The sequence below is a fragment of the Oryctolagus cuniculus genome, chromosome 2 (assembly GCF_964237555.1).
Source record: "Oryctolagus cuniculus chromosome 2, mOryCun1.1, whole genome shotgun sequence".
Lineage (NCBI taxonomy): Eukaryota > Metazoa > Chordata > Mammalia > Lagomorpha > Leporidae > Oryctolagus > Oryctolagus cuniculus.
Window position 1 is genome coordinate 93,801,876 of NC_091433.1, and position 16,913 is coordinate 93,818,788.

At 41.8% G+C, this 16,913-nt stretch overlaps 1 protein-coding gene across 1 annotated transcript in view; it reads right to left on the reverse strand.

Moving 5' to 3' along the window:
* Positions 1 to 406: 406 nt before the first annotated feature.
* LOC103346526 (zinc finger protein 286A-like) overlaps positions 407 to 16,913 on the reverse strand; it is a 30,038-nt gene continuing 13,531 nt past the window's right edge. Inside the window, 7 exon segments of the mRNA XM_070069511.1 lie at positions 407 to 576; positions 4,910 to 4,975; positions 13,851 to 13,897; positions 14,259 to 14,631; positions 14,634 to 14,827; positions 14,829 to 15,180; positions 15,183 to 15,371. Of these exon segments, the coding sequence (XP_069925612.1) occupies positions 407 to 576; positions 4,910 to 4,975; positions 13,851 to 13,897; positions 14,259 to 14,631; positions 14,634 to 14,827; positions 14,829 to 15,180; positions 15,183 to 15,371 (1,391 nt within the window).

Here is a 16,913-nt window from a genome sequence, read left to right on the forward strand (position 1 = left end):
AAAATGGGCCCGCAAGGAAGAGCGGCACAGGCTGCCCAAAGGGAAACCGAGGTCCACCCGCCGGCCTCATCCTCACTCCCTAACCCGCTCTGGGTTCCCGTCCAGGAAGGGCCGGCCCAAGCCCAGGCCCCGCGTCTGGAGCCCGGCAGGACTCCCGACCCTGGAGAGGAAGCTCGGGACCCGGTTGAGCAGGAGCCCAGGGTGAGGGATGCCCAGACAGAGACGGTGCCTGGGGAGCTGCCCAGCCCCAATCATGTCCCTCACAGGTGGGCGGGCCCGGGTCTGCCCCCAGGTCCGGGGTGCCAGAGCGAACGGCCACGCCCCGGATGCCTCCACGAGCCAAGCGCTTAAGGAGGAGCGGAGAGTGAAAGAGGCCTGGCGCCAGGGCAAGGACTACCTGATGGTCTCACTGAGGACAACCAAGGACACTCTCAGAGCAGGGCGGGAACGCTTCCAGCAATGGCGCCGACTCGGCTGGCGAAATGCCAAGCAAGCCAGTGCGCCTGCGCCAATGCGGGACTGGAACTGCAATGCCCAGAATCCTCCGCACGTGTGGCTCCGCCCCCTTACAGCAGCCTTTGTGAGGAAGTTGACTGCGTTTAACCCTGCTCTTTGGGGGACCTCTGTAATTCAGCTGAACACCCTGTTCTCTGATCCTCAGAAGCTGAATGGGCAACCCAGACTTCCACCCTCACCTGACTGTGGAACCGATTAGTTACTGCGGCGGTTATGTCAGTGTGTGCAAAGCCTAGACACCTGCTGATACTGAACCTCTCCTCAGTCTCAACTGGAGCCCTGTGGGAAGCAGGAATAATGAGCTTCCTCCACTCCCAGCCAAGGTGTTATCAGCGGTGGCTTATTGGGGCGCCTGAAATATTATCCCTGCTCAACACTAACAAGGGACTCCCCCTCCCCAAAGCTGCCAAGGGAGGCCGGGTCCGGAGCTTGGAATTCCACTCTCAGCCACAGACAGGTAAGTGACTTTCTTCCCCACCAGGCTGGTGCCAGGTGAGGCTGGCTTGCTATAAACCCGAGGTTTAAGTAACATCCAGGTTAGCATAATACTCAAAGTGTACCCAAATTTAGCATGAATCCACAAATTCAAGAAGGTAAGAAAATGCCCAGCAAGATAACACACAAAGAAATCCTCTCTGAAAGATAATAACCCCTGGAGAACTCAAGACAAACCCTGACAACAGCAAGAGAGGAGACAAAGCCATGCAAGTAACAGCAACAACACGTTCAAATACCAGTAGATTTCTCATGAGACAGCTGGGAGGCCAAAAGGAAGTGGAATGTTTTTCAAGCACTGAAGAAAACAACTGTCAACTCAGAATTCTCTATTAAAATACACATAGGATTTTTCTATGAAAAGATACATAGGAATCAAAGCATTCTCAGATAATGGAAAACAAAGATAATTTATCATGGGCAGATCTACTCTAAAAGAATGGCCAAAAAATTGGGGGTACAAGTAAAAAATTTCAGTCATAGGAACCTGACAAAATTCATTACCAGCTGTGACAGGCAAAATAATATCCTCCCAAAGATGTTCACGTCCTAATCCATGGAATTCGGAAAAGGAGCTTGGCAGATGTAATTCAATTAAGATACGATTAAGAAGGGGAGAGTACACCAACTTATCCAGGTGGACACAATACAGCTATCTATGGCCCTTTAAGGTGGAGATCCTCCCTTCGCTCTGGTCAGAGGGGGATGCGACTATGGGAGAATGGCACAGGGGCTGGTGTTGTAGCCAAGCAAGTCAAGTCGATGCTTGTGATGTTGACATCCCAGGCTGGAGTGCTGTTTCCATTCCTGACTGTTTTCCACCCAGCTTCCTGTGAATGTGCCTGGGAAGGCACCAGAAGATGACCCAAGTACCCTGCCACCAATGTGGGAGATCAGGTTGGAGTTCCAGGCTTGGCCTGGCCTCGACTTGGCTGTTGTAGTCTTTTGGGGAGTGAAGCAATGGATGGAAGATATCTTTTTTCTCTATCACTTTGCCTTTCAAATAGATATATCTTTAAAAAAGAGGAAAGCACAGAGAAGCACAATGATTTTTGAAAATTTATTTGAGAGGCAGACAGAGACATAGAGAGAGGTCCCATCTGCTGGCTCATTCCACAACTACAATCACTTCTGCTTCCCAGGGTCTGCATTAGCAGGACACTGGAATCAGGAGCCATAGCTGAGAACTAAACTAGGTACTTTGAAATGAGGCATCGGCAGCCTGACCAGAATCTTTTTTTTAAGGATTCATTTATTTTTTTTTTTTTGAAAGGCACAGTTTACAGAGAGGAAGGGAGGGAGGGAGAGAGGGAGAGAGAGAAAGAAAATCTTCTATCCACAGGTTCACTCACTAAATAGCTGCAATGCTTGAGTTTGGGCTGGTTCAAAGCCAGCAACCAGGTGCTTCTTCTGGGTCTTCCCATGGGGGTGGCAGGGGCCTCAGGATTTGGGCCATCTTCTGCTGCTTTCTCAGGCATAATAGCAGAGAGCTGGATCTGAAGTGGAGCAGCCAGAACATGAACCTGTGCTCGTATGGGAGCCAGCATCACAGGTGGCAGCTTTATCCTCTATACCACAATGCCAGCCCCCTTAACCAGAATCTTAACTGCTAGGCTGAATACCTTCCCCAAGAATGGTGGTTTGCTCCCCAATTAGCGACAATGGTTGGGGCTGGACCATGCCAAAGCCAGGAGCCTGAAACTCCATCTGTGTCTCTCACATGGGTGGTAGGCCCAAATAGTTGGGGCATCTTCTGTTGCTTTTCCAGCCTCATTAGCAGGGAGCTGGGTGGGAAGCAGAACAGCCAGGACTCAAACCAGCCCTTTGATGTGGGATACTGGTGTTACAGGTGTCCGCTTAACCCACTGTGCCACAATGCTGACCCCAGTGACGATGATTTTAAATGAGTTTTTTTCCTTTTTGGAAAAGCACACACAGTATAAAAACTTAATAATCCACTCTATCTGAGTTTTCATAGATCTTCAACTTCAGCTCTGTATTTTGCAAACTTTCTGGCAGGTTCTGAATTTTTGTATTAGATGGAATAGCACAGGAAAATCTGTCAATTTAGTGATTTGGCTAATCATTTTCCTCAGAATGGTCACTACTTTGACTTACTTATCCTTCTCAAAAGCTGTTTGATGTGTGTGCTGCTGTTCTGAACAAGTGATTCTAGTTTCTTTTGTTATTGGTATAAGGTTATAATACTTAATGTCTCAATGCATTAATGATCAAATGTGACTTCTTTAGGTGTTTTTCAATGGCACCCTCTGGTATCGATTAACATGTTGGGAAAACCAGACATAGCTCCTTGTGCAGCCATAGTGCCTGCTGCCAATTGGTTTCACTCAAGTCCATTGACAATGTGTATTTCCTTGCGCTTTACAGGAAATTATTTTGGGGGATGGAGTTTATTGAGTGAGAGAGAAAGAGCAAGTACTAAGTCAGAAGATTGCCCTAGCTTCAGGTGGAAAGCTCCTTCTGTGAGAGGAAATGCTTTCTGAGAAATTGACAAATACCTCTGCATGTTGCCATTATGAAATCTGTATTCTTATGCAGATGGGAGATATCTCTCTCTGCTTTTCAAATAAAATGACAGCAAAAATCAAGTTTAAAAAAGTTTAGAGGTCTTCCCCTTTCAAAGGAGAATTGCTTTTTATTATATCAAGTGGCAGTGTATGTGTTTTGATATGCCACTGTTTGAACCTCCTTCTTGAAAGAATCTCAAATATGCTGATATTAGATGTTCAGTATGTTTGAGACAAAGCAATCTGGAAAGAATATATTTTTTTTTCCTGGGGTAAGATCAAAATGCTAATTTTTGGTTTATTGTGTAAGACTATGAATACTTTTGTCTGAGTTTTGTTTCTGTTCTTTACTGAAAACAAATATTCATTTGCCCAAGAAGAGGGGTAAAATGTGAGAACTCTCCTTGATAAGTACATTAATTCACATTGTGGCCTTTTAAGAGTTCTGAGAGGGGCTAGTGCTGTGACATAGTGGGTTAAGCCACCGCCTGCAATGCTGGCATTCCATATAGGCTCCAGTTTGAGTCTCAGAGCTTCACTTCCAATCCAGCTTCCTACTAATGTGCCTGGGAAAGAAGTGAAAGATGGCCCCAGAGCTTGGATCCCTGCACTCATATGGGAGACCTGGATGAAGCTCCTGGCTCCTGGCTTTAGCATGGCCAGCCCTAGTTGTTGTGCCCATCTAGGGAGTGAGTGGAAGATCTCTCTTTCTGTCTCTCCCTCTGTCCCTCTGTAACGCTGCCTTTCAAATAATTAAAATCTTAAAAAAAAAAGACAGCGCTGTGGTATAGTGGGTAAAGCCACCACCTGCAGTGCCGTAATCCCATATGGGCTCTGATTGGAATCCTGGCTGCTCCTCTTCTGATCCAGCTCCCTGCTATGGCCTGGGAAAGCAGTAGAAGATGGCTCAAGTCCTTGGGCCCCTGCACCCATGTGGGAGACATGGAAGAAGCTCCTGACTCCTGTCTTCAGATCAGCGCAGCTCTGGCCATTGTGGCCATCTGAGGAGTAAACCAGCAGATGGAAAATTATCTCTGAGGCCGGTGTCACAGCTCAATAGGCTAATCCTCCACCTGTGGTGCTGGCACGCTAGTTCTAGTCCTGGTAAGGGCACTACATTCTGTCCCAGTTGCCCCTCTTCCAGGCCAGCTCTTTGCTGTGGCCCAGGAGTGCAGTGGAGGATGGCTCAAGTTCTTGGGCCCTGCACCCACATGGGAGACCAGGAGAAGCACCTGGCTCCTGGCTTCGGATCAGTGCAGTGAACCAACGGCAAAGGAAGTCCTTTCTGTCTCTCTCTCACACTGTCCACTCTGCCTGTCAAAAAAAAAAAAAAAAAAAAGGAAAAGAAAAGAAAAGAAAAAGAAAATTACTTCTGCAAGCTCTCCCAAATTCATTGCATTTGTATGGCTGTTCTCCAGAATGGGTCCTGAGGTGCCCAGTGGGATGTGGGTCACTGCTAAAAGCTTTCTCACAATTTGCTGTATTTAGTGGACTTCTCTCCAGTGTGAACTCATTGATATCTGGCAAATTTGATGTCTAGTCAGATGCTTTTCAATATTCATGAAATATGTAAAGTTTCTCTTCAGTATCAATTCCCAGATGTTGGGTAAGATGTGCATATTTATGGAAGGCTTTTCCACAGACTGTGCACTCATAGGGTTTCTTCCATATGAATCCTCTGATGGATTGAGTTGGGAGAACAACAGAGGGCTTTCCCACATTCGTTACATTTTTTTCTTCTTTTTCTTCTTTTTTAAAGATTTATTTATTTACCTGAAAGTCAGAGTTACACTGAGAAAGAAGGAGAGGCAGAGACAGAAAGGTCTTCCATCTGCTGGTTCACTCCCCAAATGATGGCAATGACTGGAGCTCTGCCAACCCAAAGCCAAGAGCCAGGAGCTTCTTCTGGGTCTCCCACACAAGCAAAGTGGCCCAAGGACTTGGGCCATCCTCTACTGCTTTCCCAGGCCACAGCAAAGAGCTGGATCAGATGTGGAACAGCCGGGACTTGAACCAGCACCCATATGGGATGCCGGTGCCATAGGCAGAGGCTTAGCTTTCTATGTCCCAGCGACAGCCCCTACAATTGACTCTTGATTCATATAGGGCCTGTGTGTAGTCACCATTGACTTATAAAAAAGATAAAGCTGTACCAACCAGTAAGTTGTAAATGATTTTTGTTTGGTAGACAAGATAGTTCCAAAGGTTATGGTAGTAGCCCTGCAGGACCAATTTTCTAATTAGCAATCTTATTTGAGCTTTTATTACTTCTCTACACACTCTCTCTCACACACACACAAATACCCCTTCTCTGGTGTTTTCTTTCAAGCTGATCTACTAGTTTAATAATTCCTTCATCAAGTCCAAATCTTTATCAACTTAAAAAAATTATAACTTGACATCTTGTCTCCCAAGAAAACAGCAACATTTATTGTCTCATTTTCTGTTTTGGATAATGGAAACTGCTTTTGTTTTAAGAATGTGGCTTATACAAACCAAAAATAATGTCTACCCAGTATATGTGTGTATAACTGTGTGCTTAAGAGATCTTAGTTATAGCTGTGAACCAAGATGAGCAATGGGAGAAGACAGAGAGCCCTTTACAGAGGATGAGAGGAGGAAGCTTTATCTGAGATGCCTCCGTCTCTTCCCTACTTGCTGATGTACAACCTCCACACTTGCTCCCAGCCATCAGTTTTGTTCTTCTTCCTTCTATTGTCCATACTGCAAAACTAAACTTGGTCTGTGTTATCTCACTTGCTAAAAATGACAATTGAAATCCTCTGGTTCCTTGCTTCCATATCTGAAGCACCAGCATCCCATATGGGTGCCGGTTTGAGTCCCAGCTGCTCCACTTCTGATCCAACTCTCTGCTATGGCCTGGGAAAGCAGTAGAGGATGGGCCAGGTCTTTGAGCCCCTGCACCCATGTGGGAGACCCAGAAGAAGCTCTTGGCTCCTGGCTTTGGATCACCATAGCTCCAGCCCATTGCAGCCAAATATGGAGTGAACCAGCGGATGGAAGACATTTCTCCCTGCTACTCTGGTTTTCCATGCTCTACACAAATATAAACACATAATATGTAGTTCCTGAAAATCACAAACCTTCAGCTCACACCTTCTCCCTCTAGAACATCATACCCTTCCATATCATTTCTTCATGCACAATTCCTTCTCCCTGGGATGCAGCTGTGATGGCATCTTCTTGGCTTTGTAAGGTGCCAACTTATCTGACCATGAAACACTGTGTTGGGTGTTCCTCCTGTGTTTCTGGTCTCTGATGCACCCTGTGAACTAGCACTTCTCATACCAGATTGCAGCGATCTGTTTGCATAGCTATCTCTCTTAGCTAAGGGCCCTGTGTCTTTGCCATCATTTTATCATCAGTACCTAGCACCTGGCACATAGAACTTGCCCACAAAGACAGTCTGAACCATACTGGGCATGGACAAGGAATATCCATGGGAACCAGTCACCAGAATGAAAAAAAAATCATCATTAAGCTAAGGAGTTCAAATAATTATAAGGTCAAAATGTCAGGCATAGCATACATATGACTTCTCATAGTACTTAGAAAGCTGCAAAGGAGACTATATTTTCTGGACCTCATTAGAGAAGTTTGGATGGGAGCAAGTGGTTTATTTTGGAGAATAAAATTCTAAGTAGAAGTGAAGGGTATCAGTGCAAGGTCCCTTAGTTCTTGTCTTTCTATGCAGCATGGCAAAAGCTATACAAGTTGAGTATCCCTTAGCTGATGTCCTTGGGACCAGGAGTGTATTTGATTTTGAATTTCTTGGGATTCTGGTATATTTGCAAATATATAATCAGATATCTCAGGGTTAGGATCCAAGTCTAAAAAATTCATTTGTATTTCATCTACACCTTACACACATGATTAAATGGTAATTTTATACAATATTTTTAGTGTGTCTGTGTTTGGACAAGTCACATGAGTCCAGATATGGAGTTCTCACGTTGGTGTTTAACATTTTTTGATTTCCAGATTAGAGATTTCCAATCTGTATCTGAGACAGTGGCTATTTTTTTTATTTGAGAGGCAGAGTGGACAGTGAGAGAGAGAGAGACAGAGAGAAAGGTCTTCCTTTTGCCATTGGTTCACCCTCCAATTGCCATCGTGGCTGGTGCACTGTGGCTGGTGCACCATGCTGAATTGATGGCAGGTGCCAGGTACTTATCCTGGTCTCCCATGGGGTGCAGGGCCCAAGCACTTGGGCCATCCTCCAATGTACTCCCGGGCCACAGCAGAGAGCTGGCCTGGAAGAGGGGCAACTGGGACAGAATCCGGCACCCTGACCGGGACTAGAACCCAGTGTGCCAGTGCCGCAGGTGGGGGATTAGCCTAGTGAGCCATGGCGCTGGCCCGACAGTGGCTATTTCAATAGAGTGTTGTGGGGCAATAGGTTAAGCTATGGCCTGCAAGGTTGGCATCCAATATGAGTGCTGGTTCAGTTTCCAGCTACTCCACTTGCCATCAGTTCTCTGATAACGGGCCTGGGAAAGCAGCACAGGATGACCCAAGTCTTTGGACCCCTGAGCACATGTGGGAGACCTTGAAGAAACTGCTATCTCCATTCTATGGCCTGGCTCCACCATTGTGATCATTTGGGAAGTGAACCAGCAGATGGATGACCCCTCTCTCTCTGCAACTTTGTCCTTCAAATAAATATATATGTATAAGTATAAAAAGAATGGGCTTGATCTAGCAATGCCTCTGATTCCCATGATGTGAACTTTTCTGACACTAATCATGTGTTTATGGGTGAACTGATGGGAGTAGGAGGGAGGTGAAGTATGTACCTTTGATTTAGAGTAACTCAAGCTAAGGGCAGATTATCTGGTTTATGGATGAACAGATTAAAAAAAACAAGAGGTATATAGTGAAAAATGTAAATGATTCAGTGAAAACATATAATTTTTTTAGGGCATTAACTGGAACAATACAGTAACCCATAGATGCCGCATTGCATGTATTACCAACTACAGGGGAATACTCTTTCCCCTGACCAGTAAAATTTATGGTAAGGGAGAACTCAGATGGGTCTGGGCCCCAATATTTCCCATTTTAGGCCAAAAATAAGTATAAGAAGGGAAAAGAGAACATGGGAACATATAGCTTCTAACTTGAATCCTGTTCTAGTATTTTATTTTTTAAAGATTTATTTATTTACTTACAATCAGTTACATAGAGAGAGGAGAGGCAGAGAGAGAGAGAGAGAGAGAGAGAGAGAGATCTTCCATCCGATGGTTCACTCCCTAATTGGCTGCAATGGCTAGAGCTATGCCCATCTGAAGCCAGGAGCCAGGAGCCTCCTCTGGGTCTCCCATGCAGGTGAAGGGTCCCAAGGACTTGGGCCATCTTCTATAGCTTTCCCAGGCCACAGCATAGAGGTGGATCAGAAGTGGAGCAGCTGGGTTTGGAACTGGCACCCATTTGGGATGCCACTGCACCACAGTGCCAGCCCCATTTTAGAATTTTTAAAAGTGAGGATTTATCTAAGAAATAAAAACTATGAGTATCTTTTAAAAGATGATTGAACACTTACCAACAGATTTGAATGTTTAATTATTCTTAATCTTTTTTTAAATTTTTTTTGACAGGCAGAGTGGATAGTGAGAGAGAGAGACAGAGAGAAAGGTCTTCCTTTGCCGTTGGTTCACCCTCCAGTTGCCGCCGCAGCCAGTGCACCACGCTGATCTGATGGCAGGGGCCGGGTGAATATCCTGGTCTCCCATGGGGTGCAGGGCCCAAGCACTTGGGCCATCCTCCACTGCACTCCCTGGTCACAGCAGAGAGCTGGCCTGGAAGAGGGGCACCGGGACAGAATCCGGTGCCCCAACCAGGACTAGAACCCAGTGTGCCGGTGCCACAAGGCGGAGGATTAGCCTAGTGAGCTGTGGCACCAGCCCCTATTCTTAATCATTTTATATCTGTGTGCTGTTAAATTGCTTTTCCCCAAGCCATATATATTTCAAACTTCAGTGTTTTAAAGCCTATTTTGCCTGGTTTTACTGTCTTCCTTTTATTGTTGCCCCATTGCCCCTGCAAAGGGAATAGTGCCTGTGCTTGGCCTGAGATTCAGTACTACATGATAGAAACCACCCTCCTCTCCTCCTCAACTTATATATATGTAGGCTCCCAAGGGCATCTCCATCTCATCTTCCAGATGAACAATTAGGAATGTGATTGGCTTCCTGGATATGGAGATAATTTATGTTGGTCCTTCTTTACATCATGAAAGATTCTATATTATGTGAACTTAAAAGCAATTTACACAAGTTCCTCTCTCTCTCTCTCTCTCTCTCTCTCTATATATATATATATATATATAATATAGTTCCTATATAGATACAATATATAAGTTCCTGACTATATATAATATATATGTATATATTATGTATAATATATAATATAGCTTCTAACTTGAATCCTGTTCTAGTCTTTTATTTTTTAAAGATTTATTTATTTATTTGCAATCAGTTACATAGGGAGGAGAGGCAGAGAGAGAGAGAGAGAGGGAGAGAGAGATCTTCCATCTGATGGTTCACTCCCTATTGGCTGCAAATACATATATATATATATATATATATATATGTATATATATATGTGTGTGTTTCAAATGTTTTTGGTTACCTACAAACAATTTGTTCTTACTATCCCATTGTCAATATATACAAACAACATCTTTATTGATAATGGGATAGTAAGAACAAATTGTTTATAGGTAACCAAAAACATTTGAAACACACAACATTAAAGCTTTCAACATTTACGCTGGAGTACAAACACACAGTCAAGTTGAACATCGGGTGTAGTGAATACAAATACTGAAACACAAAGAGCCATATTTCCCAGTAAAATTAACAGTGGAGTTAAGTCCCTTCACATTAAATTGCAAACTTGTTTCTGGAGCCAGCAAATAGCCCCTGTTTAAGTCAGACCCATAAGGAAAAAAGCATGTTCCAGGAGATCTCAAAGAGGCTGTGCAGCACCAGAAAAGAAGCAAGAGCAGGAAGAAGTAAATCTTCAACTCTGTGACAGGCCAGGAAGCAGGGCAGTCATGGTTCTTAATAGGTAAAAAAAAAAAAAAGTATGGAGAATACAATGACTCTCAACTTCCACGGGCTGATTCTTAGCCACATCATTTTACACACACACACACACACACACACACACATACATATACACACAGGTTCCAAAAAGCTCTTGGGAAATCTGAATTATGAAAATATATTATGCACAGGTTTTGAAAAACTTTAGCACCAAAATATACATACTTTTAATTCCACTGACTTTCTGAGGCACTCTTGTATACAAGTGTACACATATGTACACAAACACACATACACACACACACCACACTCTGATGCTTAACTGCTTCATTTAGGAATAAATGTAGACAGTGAAGGGGGAATTGGGAGTACTTGCTCGCATAAGTGGAAGGGGGGCTCCTCATGCTTTTGCACCAGATTCTTTCGATGTACTGTCTTATTTAATCCTCATGACAACATTATGAGAAAGGGATGATTTATTTCCATTTTATGAATAAAGAAACTGAGACTCAGAATAAGTTGCTTCCTAAGGTCACACAATTGCTAACTGAGCTTGGTAGATTTTAAGCTCAACTTTCAAACACCCATGGTGGGCATGCATATTTTGTTAGTTTAAATGTGGCCCCCAAATGAATTTCTTTTCACTGAACCATATGGTATATTTAAAACATTTCACAGCTTCAATTCTCTCCACAACACATTGTAACATCCTAAGTTAGGAACATTTTGATGCATTTCCCATCTCTTTTATTTTCCTTTCACATAAACTCACACGGTTCTGTAATCTTAACAACAAACTAGAGGGACAGGGCTACTGTTATGGAGTAGTAACAACTCAGTGTTCATCTGCATTGCTCTGCTTACCAGTTTGGTACATGGAGGTAACTTCAATGGCTTTAGTCCCTAGTGAAGGATTACTTCACCATTACTACAACTTCTCCAATTTCTCTGTTTTCTCTGTCTCTACCTCACTTCTTGACAGATGCTCTAGCATAGGAGCTAGCATTTTCTGTAGAGCCAGATAGTAAATATTTTAGGGACATGCAATCTGCTGTTGACTGAATGTCCAAAGTCCATACCCTGAAACCCAGTCAATACCTATGTGATGGTCTTTGTAGGTAGGGCCCTTGTGAATGAGATTAGTGTCCTTATAAGATGGGCCCCATTCTACCTAGTGAGGACACAGTGTAAAGGTGCCTTCTATCAACCAGAAAGTAGGCCTTCATCAGACCCCAAATCTGCCAATGCCTTGATCTTGGGACCTCTTAACTTCCAGAACTATGAGAACTATATCTCAGCTGCTTATAAGCTACATAGTTTTGTTTTGTTAAAGCAGTCAGAAGACAATTTCTATTGTAGCTACTTGATTCTGCCACTGCAAGGAAAGGCAACCAAAGACAACATGTAAATGAATGTGTGGCTGAGTTTCAATAAAATTTTATTTAGAGAAATGGACTGTAGGCCCAAGTTTATCTATGGGTCTGGGCTACAGTTGTCTGCTCAAAACTATTAATACTGAATATTAAGGTGGTGAAAGAGTTCCTTTTCCTATATTGTGATGAGTCAGCCATTATCCTACCCAAACCCTTCAGACCCAAGTCTTCCCTCCCAACTCTATCTCCTTCAATGTTTTTTGTTCATTCTACAATCTCTTTGTCAAGAGCCCTTTTGTTCTCATTTCCATCATTGCTAGATTTATATTCCATGCATCCCTAATGATAGTGCTCTTCACTATCCCTACTTCTTTAATCTATCTCCCTACTTTTCTTCCATCATAAAATTAAGTTCTACTGAGAGGGAACTGTACAGGTAACTGGGATTATGTGGAAGGGACAAGAGTATAGACTGATAATTGATCATGAAGGATAGGAGTCAGGAGAGAAGAAAGTAGAAATCTGTACTTTTTATCATTTTACATAATTTTCTTTATATAGAACATATATAGAATAAAAATGGCATTTACATAGTGTTTTACTATTTATTTGACCTTTGGCTTTTGTGTTTCCAACCCCACCACTGGTCTTGGTCACCCTTGTAATTTATGCTAATATATCACTGTGATTTCATGCCTTGTCCATCTTTAGAACTCTGGGATAAAGACCAACCAATACATGGAGAACAACAATAACAACAATAGGATAAACATTAAGGACAGAGAAACTGCTTTTTCAGCTGCTTATGTCAAGTGAGTTGCTTGAGGATTGTCCTGTTATTATTTTCCATACCTGACAGGGATGTATGAGCTACTGTCTCACAGTTGCTTCAGTTCTTCTTGACTGGAACCTTAAATATAATAACACATTGATCCAATCCATCAGCTTTCCAAACCCTCAATACCCATGGGGTCTTTTCTCAAAGTGACACAGCACAATTTACAGAATGCTAAATAACATGGAGAAACAATGTTTCCTGGATATTTGTGGACATTAGAAAACCAAGGATTTATTCAATGCCAAGGATAAACAAAGAGGGGCTTGATCAACACTTAAGATTCTGACCAACTCTGTATTTCAGGCTAACTCCAGGAAAAGGTGGAAAATGAAGATAGATTTCCATATACAGGGATAACAGTGCCTCAATCTATAATTAATATAACTCATATGACCATAACCCAGAACCTGCTGTAAATACTTTGTTTATATTCATAAAAGTAGATAGCAACTTTTGGGAGATAGGAAGGAAATCCAAAACAACTTTCAACTCTTGGCTTATTTAGCTTTTTTGGATAATAGATATGACATTTTCTAGAGAAATGTATCACCTGTATATCTGGATCTCTATTTTGGATTCAAAGATTTATAACTTTGTGAACTCTTCATGATAAGGATCTACTATAAGCTATCAACCTAACCTATCAAAGAATTTCCTTTCCAAAGTGACAAACTACAATAGGGCTCCAATATGACCAGGAGAAGGGAAAACAATTTCATAATTTATAATGCTACCCTCTCTGGGATTGCATGCATTTCCTTGGATGGGTATTTGAGAGGTTGAATATTAAAATTTTGAGATCTCTGGACAGAAGTTTTAATAAGCAAATCAATGGACATAAGAACCATCCTGTCTGTGGCTCAAAACTATGTATTATGTGAGTGAAATTAGATGCTTATATAAAATTAGTCTTCAAGTGCATACAATGGCTTTACATCTAAACACTTAGGTACTTAACACAGTTATAAACCCAACTTACATTATTTTACATTCAGGGATTTTTTAGGGTTATTCTTCAATGTGAATTCTTTGATGAGGGATGAACTACACTTAAAGCTTTTCCCACATTCATTACATCTAAAGGGTGTGCTGGCCAGCCACACCAGTTGAACGGAACCTGAAGGAGGGAGTGGCAATGAAAACAGGGACAAGGGTGCAGAGAATGGAGCCAAGACAAAAGTCTGATCAAGGCTCATTTATTCCAGTATCTCAGAGATATTTATGTATAACCAGCTGTAACTCAAGGCAACTCAGAAGTTAACAACACATGCAAGCAACTTATCAGGCTTTCTGCAAAACAGTCACAACATAGTCAATTTTAACAGAGTGTTCTTGTTTGATCATTCTCCTTCAACATGGGAGTATGGGGCTTTTTCATCCCAGGAATTCCACAAGCCAAGACTGACCTTGACTTGTCTATGACTTGTTTATGGGCTGCCTACAAAAGGGCTTCTCTCCAGTATGAGTTCTCTGGTGTTGAGTAAGAGCTGATGAATGAATGAAGGCTTTTCCACACTCACTACATTTGTAGGGTTTCCTTCCAATGCAAATTCTTTGATGTTTAGCAAAATCTGAGCTCTGACTAGAGGTTTTCCCACATTCACTACACTCATAGGGTTTCTCTCCAGTATGAATTCTCTGATGCTGAACAAAATGTGTGCTTTGACTAAAAATTTTTCCACATTGACTACATTCATATGGCTTTTCCCCAGTATGAACCCTCTGGTGCTTAGTAAGGGATGAACAGTGTCTAAAGGCTTTCCTACATTCTTGACATTTACAGGGTTTCTCTCCAGTATGAGTTCTTTGATTTTAATAAGTGCTGATAAATGAATGAATGCTTTATCACATTCATTACACTCATAGGGCTTAACTCCAGTATGAATCAACTGATGTACAAGATGTGTACTTTGGTTAAAACCCTTCCCACATTCGCAGCATTCATATGGTTTTTCTTCAATGTGAATTCTCTGATGAATTGGAAGGGATGAACTTTCTGTGAAGGTAGAGAATTCTAGTATGAGTTTTCTGATGCTTTGTTAAATTAGCTCTGTGGGTAAAAGATTTCCCACATTCATTGCAGGTATAAGATTTCTCTCCAGTGTGGACTCTCTGGCATTGAATAAGTACTGAATGGTAAGTGAAGAGTTCACCACAATCATTGCAGTTAGGAGGCTTCTTTTCTTTAGACATTCTCTGCTTTTCCATTAAGCTTAACTTCTGTTTCAATCTTTTATCAAGTGTATGAAAGGAACAGGATCCTTTGGGAACTCTGTCTTGAGTGGTAAGAACAGACTTCTGACTGTAGTTCTCCCCATCAACATCATGTTCATGATCTGTTTCTTCAGGTAATGAACAATGTTGGTGAACATTTCTCCCAAGTGTCTCTCCTGACTTCCTTGCATATTCTCTAACCAACTGTCACATTCAAGAGCTGTTTCCAAGCCATTATTCTTTGTCAGTCTCTCTATTATTGCAACCTGGCAGGAATCTTCTTTGGAAAAATCTTGCACTGAAGTTGAATCCTTGCTCTTGGGTCTTGTCTCCATGTCTGAAAGACATTGGAAATGCAAATTCCCTTCATTTTCTGTGCTCAACAGAAAGGCAATTCTGTAATAGGTAAAAGTTAATGAAAGTGAAAGGCATGCCTTCACGGAGTAAGTGGATCTGACTCATTAGATGATTTGTAAAGAGAAGCAAATGGAGGGAAACAAATATTCAGTATATGCAGAGAAAATGAGTATACTCCATCCAGGAGAGTCCCAAGAGGGAAAAGACATCCAGAAATATAGGAAAATATGGGTTATATATGAAGCAATATATCCATTTATGAGCAGACAATGAGTGCATCAGGTCAGATGGGAGAAGTAACTTTTTATACAACACACATTGCTGCAATAAATATCCAGGCAATTATCTCAGCATATAGTTATGACTTCTAAGTTCTCAGTCTTCCAATCTTACCACTTCCAAATTTAAAACCCACTGCCAGTTTAATGTTCCTAACAATGCTTTTCTACTATTCTCCTCATTAGAAACCTTCTATGGTCTCTCAAAGTAATTTCTAAGTAAAAAAGAGTATAATTTAGCATGCATGGTTTGATTTTGGTGTAGGAAAAAAGGGAAGGGTAGCAATAAAAATCTTCAAAAAGATCGTAGAAAATGCATATCATGAAAAAACCAAAGAGGGTTTTCAAATCTTGCCACACCCAAATAAACATCTTTTGGGACCGGCACTGTGGCATAGCAGGTAAAGCCGCTGCCTGAAGTGCCAGCATCCCACATGGGCACCGTTCGAGTACTGGCTGCTCCACTTCCAATCCAGCTATCTGCTATGGCCTGGGAAAGCAGTAGAAGGTGGCCCAAGTCCTTGGTCCCCTGCACCTGCATAGGAGACCCGGAAGAAGCTCCTGGCTCCTGGCTTCAGATAGGCACAGCTCCAGACATTGCAACCAATTGGGGAGTGACCCAGCAGATGGAAGACCTTTCTCTCTCTCTGCTTCTCCTTCTCTCTCTGTGTAACTCTGACTTTCAAGTAAAATAAATAAATCTTTAAAAACAAAACAAAACAAAACAAAACAAAACAAACATCTTTTAATTCTATTTTCCACGATGTTTCATGTACCCTGTATATACGGTATTTGGTTATAGTTTCAAAAGCCAAAGGATGCGTGAAAAACTAATGAAAATGATTACTTATAGAGAAAATATCAGAACATAAAAAAGAGGGCCAGAATGAGAGCTAAACTTTTCTAAATACCTTTAATATAAATATACTGCAATTTTTGTATCTAATAAACTTTTATAAAGACAAAATAAACTGTGGTTCAAAGGAATAAATATATTAGTGAAATAGAAGAGCAAGTTCAAAAATAAATTCAAGTATATATAAGAATTAGAGATAATATGAAGGAGGTATTTCAGTTAGTGAACAAGATTTGTCTTTCCAACAAATGGTGCCATGACAATTAAACATTTGAATAATATTAAATTAGATTTAGTTATATCTCTCCTTTTATTACACCGAAATAAATTCTATTCACCAACTTATCTACTATTTATTGATTTTATTCAATAGTATTCATATCTAATG